Source organism: Gossypium arboreum, chromosome 6, assembly GCF_025698485.1.
Source record: "Gossypium arboreum isolate Shixiya-1 chromosome 6, ASM2569848v2, whole genome shotgun sequence".
Taxonomy (NCBI): domain Eukaryota; kingdom Viridiplantae; phylum Streptophyta; class Magnoliopsida; order Malvales; family Malvaceae; genus Gossypium; species Gossypium arboreum.
The window spans coordinates 139,286,339-139,296,946 of record NC_069075.1 but is presented as its reverse complement, the minus strand read 5'-3'; the positions used below and the strand labels follow the sequence as shown (position 1 = coordinate 139,296,946).

At 28.5% G+C, this 10,608-nt stretch overlaps 1 protein-coding gene across 1 annotated transcript; it reads left to right on the top strand.

Moving 5' to 3' along the window:
• The first annotated feature begins 5,843 nt into the window (after positions 1-5,843).
• Positions 5,844-9,087, top strand: LOC108486336 (transcription factor bHLH145). Its single transcript, XM_017790339.2, has 4 exons — positions 5,844-6,203; positions 6,447-6,906; positions 7,080-7,236; positions 7,325-9,087. The coding sequence occupies exon 4, from the start codon at positions 7,342-7,344 to the stop codon at positions 8,371-8,373; it is 1,032 nt and encodes a 343-aa protein (XP_017645828.1). The 5' UTR covers positions 5,844-6,203; positions 6,447-6,906; positions 7,080-7,236; positions 7,325-7,341; the 3' UTR covers positions 8,374-9,087.
• The last annotated feature ends 1,521 nt before the right edge of the window (positions 9,088-10,608 follow it).

Below are 10,608 nucleotides of genomic sequence, written 5' to 3'. Positions count from 1 at the left end.
TTAATATTATTTTTATAAAATGGTCAAAATTTTTAACTAGAAATGATTAGTTTACTAATTGATCTAACATACATGAATTAATTTATCTATTGATTAAAATTTTGAAAAACTCATATTCACATTTTTTTTCTTTATTTAAAAACCCTTTAAATGTAATTAGGTAAATTCGGTTTTTAAATTATTTTTATTTTATAAAAAATAACTAAAATTTACAGACCAAATTTACAATTATAATCATCATTAAAATTTGTCATTGTTCCTCAATTTCATTGAATAGTAGCCATTATGTTTTATAAGTTGTTGATCTTTTTAAATTAAATTTACCACTTGCATTCTAATACTTTATTTTTTTGTTCAAATTGTTAAAAATATGATGATAAAATTACATAAAATTGAATCACAATTTTGTTTTATGAATGACAATGATTTAACTTTCAAGGTGTGAAATGATTGGGATTCTCTTTCTTTTGTTTTCTTTTTTTCCTTTTTCCATCAAAATTAAGAGAATATTTTCTAAAATTACTTTTATCACTTACAAATATGAAAATATTTTTCCATTAATTATTAGCTCATTTGGTATGGATATTTTGTCAAAGTAAGAGTATGTGGGTTCAAGTGTGTTGAAGCGTTATCCTCCTATTTACATATTGAGGAGGGGTTATGGGTAGTTTAAGACTTTGTATAAAAAAAAGAAATGATTGAAACCTATAATAAAATTATTTAAAAATAATTAAAACATTTGTGCTATTTTTAGAGGTTAAATTATAAGTATAATAACAATTACAAATATAATATTGAAATTTAAAATAAAATATATTTAAATTTAAATTAGAATAAATTCAATATGATCCTAAATATTTATCTCAATAATTCTTACATAAAATTTTCTTAATAAAATAGTAAAAATAAAAATATTATTTGTAAAATTAAATAATTATAAAATTCATCAAACAAATGAAATATATATAAATGAAGAATAATCCAAAAGAGGGTTGTGTGCCATCCCATTTAATGGTTTAGCCACATCCATGTATCACATCAATGAAAATTGAATAGCATTATTGTACTCTATTTGGGGCCAATGTGCCTTTGCTTGTGCCCCTAAAGGGAAACCTTTTATCTCTCACCTAAAGCTATCCAATGGATAATAATCTATTCCAATAATATTAGTGTAAATATATATATTCTTAAAGGTGATAAGGTAAGGTCCAAGTTGGGATAATTTTGTGATTTTAAGTTTGAGTTTTTAATTTATACAAATTATATGTGAGTACTTTTTTTTGAATTATAAGAAAAAAATTAAAAGTTTTAATAGCAACGCGATTAACGTAATTCGAATTTAGACCACATTTGAAGCAGCGAATAACCTGGCCAACACATGAGGTTTATTAAATGTGAGTTTTTAATCTATAATAGTCTTGATTTAAATTTCACTTATGTAAGTTTTATTAGGTAAAAGTAATATAGAGATCTCTATACTGAGAGTTAGATTACATTTTGTCAGCAAATGAGCCATTGCATGATAGATTAAAAAACAAATCAATCATTTTATTAAAAATTTCATTTATTTATACTATTAAGAACCAGTCCCTTTACGTCAACATAAGATACATGTAACATACCACGTTTTAGCTGTTTTATTATTCCGTTAACCACATCAATTTTTAACAATACAAATGGATAGATTTTTTAACAGAAAGGTCTAATTTGCTTCTTGATCTTATGTAAAAGAACTAAATTACCCAAATTTTTTAATAGAGAGAACAAAATATACACTGACTCCTAATACAAAAACCTCTACGATACATTTCACATCTTATTAAAATTTATTTTTATTTAAATCTCAATACATTCTTATAATCAATTTAGCTATTCATTATAATATTAATTTCTACTTTTAATCACTTAAAATATATGTACCATTGATATTAAAATGTTAATGTAGAAATATAAACTATCAAATACTAAATATTAAAAAATCATAATAGTAATAATAATAAGATGGAATTAAGTGTGACTAAAGAAAATGATGTAGCCAGTGCTTGATCAAAGGGGTTGGTGGGGGTCCCATTATATATCTATGATTCATACTTTGAATGGTCAAGCATCAAATTATTTGTTTTTAATCTCATACATTGGATGCCCATCATCTATTTATATTTTAATTACATTATAGTCCCTAAATCTTTATATTCTTTTTTTTTATGTTCTTTTTGCAAAAGGTTGCTATATTTTTGTTTTCTTTTGCATCATCTCTTCCCAAAGTTTTGAACATGCTTAAAAAGGTATATAGTTTGTGGGAAGTGCACTCTATTTTCAGTGATTTATAAGTTTTTGCTTCTTTTTTTTTTTAAATGATTGATGTGTTATATTTTATTACTATATGTGCCATTTCATCTTATATTCTTAAAGGGTAAATTACATTAATAGTAATTTAATTATGCATAAATTTTCATTTTGATCATTAATGTTTTTGAGATTGCTTTTTTGGTCATTCGATTGTTAAGTAATTAACGCGACACTTCTCTAATTGGTATGATAATAAATTTAGTTTTTAACTTTTATACTTTTTTATCAATTTGGCGTAATTTTATATAAAATTATAAAAATCAAAATTCTTTTTAAAATTTATATAGAAATTTAAATATATATATAATATAAATGTATTAAAATATATACATAAAATTGAATAATTTTTTATAAAACTAAAAATTAAAAAAATAAGTTTTGAAATGCAAAATTACATAAATATTTTTAAAAGAAAAAAGATTTATTAATTCCAGTGTTCCCACAAAGTTCAAATTTATAAACAACATTTCAAAAAATTCTACAAATTAGAAATTTCTGCTAAAAATTCAAAAAATTCTAAACCTCGTTATGATTCTTAACTTTGATGGAGGGATCTTGTCGTCGCCATCGGTGTTGAAGTCAGAGGAAGCCTTCTTTGCTTATGAGACTTGCATTTTATTATGGAAAACCCCCAAAAGTAAACACATTTTACAGTTTAGTTAACGAGAAAGAAAGGAAATGAGAATGCTAAGAAGAAGTATGAAGATTTAAAAGGAGATAGTTCTGGTATTTGAGAGATGATTGGGTAAAATAGGGTTTGAGTTTCGATGACTTACGAGAAAATTTGAAGCCAAACCCTGAATTTTATAAACGCTAGGGATTTAGAAATGAGGATATGAACTAGTTTCGATTTGCTTTCAGATTTTGCTTTTTTTAATTAATTATTTAGTTTTTTAATTTTTTCAATATTTATATATATTTTTAACTTAATTTTATTATATTTTTAGCTTTTAAAAATTTTATTTTATTTTTATTTTTATGGTATTTAGAGATTTTATAGATTTTAAAATTTCTATTTATTTTAGATTCTTCTAAATTTTTAAAGAATTTTTATTTTAAATTTTTACATAGAACTAAGGTTAAATTGATATAAAGTATAAAAATTAAGGACTAAATTTGTTATTACACTAGAAAAATGCTACTGTAGTCGAAAACATTAGTGACCAAAACAAAAACTTATGCATAGTTAAGTGATATTTGGTGTAATTTACCCACTTTTTAATTAATGACATTTTTAAAATTTCCTCGCTAGTAATTCGTATAGTATTGTTGATACACATTGAGATTAAACAATTTATTATTTTATAAAATTGTTTTTAATTAACAATATTAAATTTTATGTGATGGCTTGATGGTTAAGGGCGTTCACTGTCTCAGGTGTGGCCTGGGTCCTAATCGCGCTAGTCGCGTTTGTTGTTCGGGCTTTACCCTGTTCTCATTTTAGTCCAAACTCCTTTTGTGAAATCCATAGTCCCTCCTCAACCCATAAATGGGAGGATAATGCGCTTCAGCACACTCGAACCCACATCCTTCTATATTAGCAACAATGTTCATACCAATCGAGCTAAGATTCAATCGGCAAGTGTTGAATATAATTAAAATATTTAATAAATATATATTTTAAATCATGAAAATTTTTATTTTATATATTGTTTAAATATTTCCAACAATTTTAAACAAAGTCAAATTTAAAATATAAAGTTTTTAAAGGAAAATATAATTTAAAAATAAAATAATTGAAAATATTCTCCATCTAATGATTAATAACTCATAATTTTTATAAGAAAGTAATTGTAGATTTTAAGGGTTTGGCTCCATTCCGCTGCATTTTTGTTCATTATTATTAGAAGAAAGTAATTATAGAATATCTAATGTGATACATGTACTTTAAAAATGTCTAATATGGTATCAAAATTATTAATGTGTTTTATTATAGTACATATACTTTTAGAAAATATTCAATACGGTACTTGTACTTTGAAAATGTTTAATGTAGTACCTATATTTTATGATGGCACTTGTACCTTTATAAAATGTCCAATGTGTGTTTTATTAAGGTGCATGTAAACTTGTTCAGGGGTTGGGTAACTTGTCTAGTCTGATAAGTCGGTTGGGCTTGAAAAGAATTTTTGTAATTCAATTTAATTATAAAACATCATTTTGTATATTTTTAATATTTTATTATTTTTAACAACAAAATGGGTTTTTGGAACCGGACCGAAAATGAACCTAGGCATGAATTTTTTTTGGAACCGAGCCTTAGCCCAGCTTGACCCATGGGCAGCTCTAGGTACATGGTGTTAACACAGGTAATGAATTGCTAAACCAACCAATAAAAAATCGAAATGTTGATTTTCTTTTTCAAATCATCAAGTCCATGTGAATAACATAACATTACGTGGAAAACTAAATTAAAAAATTAAATTGAACTAAAACAAATAATTAAACATATAGTTAATAAAAAGAAGTAAATACTAAAAAATCAAGTTTATTTAACTATAAAATAAATATAAGCATTCATTTAAACACGATGTAATATTTTGAGGGTTTACATATCTATTAGCCTTTTAAGGGCTATTTAAATTATTTTATTTAAATATAGGTAAATTTTGGTCATCTTACTTTACAAAAGTGTCATTTAAATTTTTGCCCTTCAACTTATATTATTTGTCAAATCACCTTAAAATAAATAGAAAAGTTAACTTTATTTACGTGACATAAACGTGGAAGTCAAGTCAACAATTAATTAATTTAAAACATAAAAAGTTATAAAAATTATTAACATTATTAAAAAGTATAAAAATATAAAATTTTTAAAATTTCAAAAAATTAATTAATTGTTTACATAGCATTTGGATAGCATAAATGCCACATGTATGCAAAGTTAATAGACATTAACTTTCTATCTATTTTGGAGTGATTTGAAAAATAATGTAACTCTAAAGGCTAAAAAATAAAAAATTAAATGAAGAGCTAAAATGAATTTTTTGTAAAGTTGGAGAGTTAAAAATTGTCTTAAATATACTATATAAAAACTTTAAATGATAAAAGTACCCTAAAATATTTGTTATTATTATTATTATTTTTCTCAATATTAATCTTATAAGTTTTTATCATATCTGCTTTTTGATACAACGTTTAGAACCATCCATAACCTTTCCTCAACCCTTATATAGGAGGATAATGCGCTTTAGTACACTCGAATCTATATTTTCCTGTACCAACAATATCAATTTTTTAAAATTAATTTAAGCTAAAATACAATCTGAAAAAAAAAAGAGAAAAAGAAAAACTAAATGCAAAATATTAATTACCATGGCATGATGATAATATTAGTGTTGCATTACATCTGCATTTTGCATTAATTAAAAGAAAGAAAAGGACTGTTTTTCGGGTTCAAACATGGTTAGGAATTAGGATAAAACCCATACCCGAGTCCGAAAAGGGCAATGATAAAACCACCGAGTAGGGGACCCAACTCTAAACCAACCACACGGACTGTAAATTGTGGTTCATCATTGTTCACTTAATACCTTGCGTGCACTCCTCACGCACGCACGTATCAAACCTTTAATCACTTTTTTTTTTCCTTTAAATTTTAATTATTTCGATATTTCAAGGACATTTTCGTCAGTTAAAAAATTTCTATATAATAATCTATCTATTAGTATTAATCTCGGCTTCCGTGCAATCCTTAAACCTTCGTCTGTAAACTTCCATTTTTGACTCTCAAAAAAAAAAAAAAAAACTCCTTTTAGTCTCCATTTCTCTCTTTGAAGCTTAAGTTTTGGACCAAATAAGGCTTTTTTTTTTCTTGATTTGAGATTTGGGTTTCTTCTCCTATCTTCCCCTTTGTAAGTTTTTCAGCTTCTTTGATGATTTCTATATATTTTTTTCATAGCTATGGCCACTTTGTTTTTTTGATGTAATTTATATTTAGATTTCATGTACCATAAGAAAAAAAAATAGATCTATTGATCCCTTTTTTATCTTGGCTCTAGATTATTAGGACGTACTATAAAAAAAAAAGAAAAAAAAGAAAGAGATTTATGTTATCTGAAAGTTGAAATAATGAATGTTTTTTTGAACCATTGCAGGGTTCAGCAGCAGCATGCGGTGGTGGTTCAGTCAATCGGTTGATGTGTTTCGAAAAGTTATCTCTTTGAACTTGTATTGTAGAGTGATTCTGTAATTCCCCCATAATCAGCAAACAAAACCCTTTTTTTAGCCATTCACTCTTTAGTCTTACACTATTCTATATATATCTTCCATGGGATCCACTTTCTTCATTGTTGTTCCATGTTATGTTCGTCAGATTAGCTGATTAGTGAATTATCTTCAAAGCCCATCTCTCAAATTTGTGTTCCAAAAGTTTTCATTTTAGTTTGTGGAAGATCCTCTTTGTATATTGAAGGGTTGGGGGTAAACGTAGTTATGGTGTGCCAAGCAGCTAGCCAAACAAGATTCCGGGCATTGAAGTATGAAAATGGTATTGCGGGGAGTGCCACCATTGTAGTTAGAGTTATAGCATGCTTTCAACCTCTTCAAGATTGCCAGGTTTGTTTTTTTCTTTGTACAAAACAAAGCCTTTATGAAAGAATTAGATACCCTTTTTTGTTGAGTGTTTGTTTCTTTTCTTAATATATGAGATTCCTTGTTCTTTTTCTTCTATTTTTGTCATTGATAATTTGTTTGAAAGTTTTTGCCTTTGGGGTGTTTTGTTTTTGCAGGCTGAATATTTTCGTCATTTGCTTAAGCCTGTTACGTAGATTGGGTTCTTTATTTTACAGCCATCAAGTTAATTTTAGTTTTGTTTTTTGCCCCTTGTTTTTTTGAGAGAATTTGGAAGTAAACTACTAGTTCTGCTGCTACAACATTCAACTTCTGGTATGTTTTGCTTACTTTGTTTTTATGAATATGTAGTTTCTGTTCTTTAGGATGTCGATTTTTAGAGTTAACTCTGTTGATTTTGTAGGTGATTGTTCTGGTTAGATGGGAGAAGGCTGTGGATTTTCGTTTCCACAGCAGCGATTCGATTGGCTATCGCATGACTTGAGTTATTTGGCTGCTCCTCATCCTTTGGTTCAGCAAAATACTAATCCTCAACTTGTTAACTCTGGCATCGATATGGTCTCGGTCCCGAGGACTCTGCCGGATTATGCAAATCCTGGAATAATACCTCAATTGCAGGTTGGCCAAGTTAACGAACCTTGTGGCTGGTTTTACTGTTCACCCCACTATTGGCAGGGCTTGGTGCCTGCTTCAACCAACCCTTATGAGTATTACAATGAAAAGATTGTTTCGAAGGCTGGTTTGGGGTGTGCTCAGAAGAGATTCCTTGTTTTTGATCAATCTGGTGATCAAACTACTATGATATTTAGCTCTTCTTTGGGGACTCCTATCAAATGCGCCACTTGGGGTCCAAAATCTCCTGCTGCTTGTAACTTTAATGGCGAGGATCCGATAACCAAAGTAAACCCTGATCTTCACTCTGGACTGATATCCTCAAATGTGTTTGATGAGAATGGGACCAATACGCAAAGTGAAATGCACGAGGATACTGAAGAACTAAATGCGTTGCTTTACTCGGATGATGATAGTTATTATACTGATGATGAAGTTACAAGCGCAGTTCATTCTCCTTGTACAATGACAGCTCACCCCGAGCAATTGGAGGGAGGAGGAACTGAAAGTGTTGCTAGCTCTATTGGACCAACTAAAAAGCGAAAACTGCTCGATGACGGTAATGATTACCTGCCGTTGCTTACAGACGCTGCTAGTTCAGTAAATCCTAGCAGATGTTCTGAGTATGTGGATGATGCAGATTCTAGCTGTGCCAATATGGAATCCTCTTCAAGTAATAAGAGACTGAGAATCGAAAAAATTCATGAGACCGTGAGTGTTCTACGAAGCTTAATTCCAAGTGGGGAAGGCAAAGATGCAATCATGGTTCTTGATGAAGCTATTGATTACTTGAAATCCCTTAAACTCAAAGCCAAAACCTTGGGACTTAATGCTCTATGATGTTGCCAACGCCATTGCCACTCTTCTTATTTGTGTTAGTGGTAGCATCTATCATCATTAGTTATTGTTTATTGGTACCTATTAGTCAAGGCATGGATTTGCATGTGTAGCCATATAATTTGGCGTTTTCCAACAAAGTAGCCAAAAATGAAGAGCCAAGTGAGTCTTTCTTCAATGATTTGAGTAGGAAAAACCAGGAAGATCTGGGTTGGAAAATCTATAGAAAGCAGTATATTTATGTCCCAATAAAGGGGAGTGAATCATTAGTCTTCACCTTGGGGGTTTAGAAAGTAACACTCACGCTTGGGAATGATGGGGTTTTTAGCAGTGTGAATGAGAAGACTGGTTATTATAAGGGACCCTCATAAAAGATGGCTAAGTGCACGCCGCTTAGGTGGTTATTGGGTCCCAATCTTCACTTTCTTCTTCTCCCCTTTTGTTTGTGTGTATCGTCTTTTCTTTGATGTTGAATATATTGCATAAGCAAAAGAGCATGCAAACAAATTTGCTTTGAAAGCCCCTTTCAAAGGCCTTTTATATGGGGTAGTGTTGTTATGCATGTATGTACGTATGGTCCTTTTTTTCATGTATGCTGTCATCATGGGGTTTAACCATAGTTTTTTTTAGTGCTTTGATGTGTTGGTAATGATGTTATATCATTCATGGATGGATGTAATTTTATATAATATATGGTTTGAGTGTTGTTTATGATGATGATGATGATGATGATGATGATGATGATCTACTCTAAGGTGATCGTAATTTTATCCTATATAGCTCCCTAGCTTACCTTATCAAATGGTGCAAATTTTCTTTTTCCACTTTGTACGTAGATGATGGCTCGTGTGATGGGACTGCTAAAAGTTGGTATTATTTTTGATGAGTGAAGAAATGACATTAATCTTCCACCAACCCTTGAGTCAGTCATATTGCTAAAGTTAACTTGAGAGACATGAGCATGCATGTGCTAATCATATGGAATATAAAATTTCAAACATCAGCATCATAATACGAATTCGAAAAATGATGAGTTATGTGCATCATGATATTAATTATGATCATTCTAAAATCTATATGTACACATGATTAAGTTTGATATTTTCGGCACTCACTTTGGTAATGTCAAAAATAATTTTAATTTATATAGTAAATTGTAGGTTAAATTTTGTTATTAGTCTCTATATTTTGTGAAAGTTGCAGATTTAATTTTTATATTTTAATTTGATGGTTTTAATTTTGTATTGTTTAAATTTTAAAATTTTAATCTTCAACAAATGATAACACGATTAAATTTATTAAGTTTTACTTCTATACTACATATAAACACTTAATTGAGTTGGTATCACAAATTAAGTGAGCAGTAACTCGGTTGGGCAATGTCAAAACTACCTTACTATAAATAGTAAATTGTTGGATGAATTTTGCTGGTACTTCGTGAAAGTTATCGATTTAATTTTTGTACTCTAATTTGATTATTTTTAGTTTATATACTTTTTAAATTTTATAATTTCAGTTCTCACCGAATGACAACTGTTAAATTCATTAAGTTCTGTTATTTTCAAAATTTGATGTGTCAAATATATTATCATACGCATAATGTCATATTATTTTGTTATTTTCACATATTACTTATAAAAATTCAGTTAATGAATTAATGACTGTCATTTGCATCAAGACTAAAATTTTAAAATTTGAAAAGTGTAGGATTTAGAATGATCCAATTGGAGTATATAGATCATATCTACAATTGTACGTATAGTACAAGATTAGTAAATTTAACTAAACAAATTGGTCATGATTAGAATTTCAAACTATGAAAAGCACAAAGATTAAAATTGACCAATTCAAAAAGTACATGATTAAATTTGACTGAATTAAAATACAGAGGCTAAATTCATAACTTTCTGAAAGTATAAGGATTAATAGCAAAATTTAGCTTAAATTGTATTATTTCGAGGTAAATTTTCCATTTTGTTCCTTTTATATAGGAAAACATACAAACAAAATAAAATCTGAACTCAAGTCTCTGTAACTTTTAATATTTGTCTATAGAGATGATCATGGGTCGGGTCAGATCTGAATAGAATTTTAGGCCCATTTTTAAGGCGTGGTCCTGGATCGAAAAATGAGTCTAAATTTTTATCCAAGCTCAGCCCGAATAACAATGCTAAAACTTGAGCTTGACTCGACCTAACCGTATTAATTTTTTTAATTTTTATTATTTTATAAAAATAA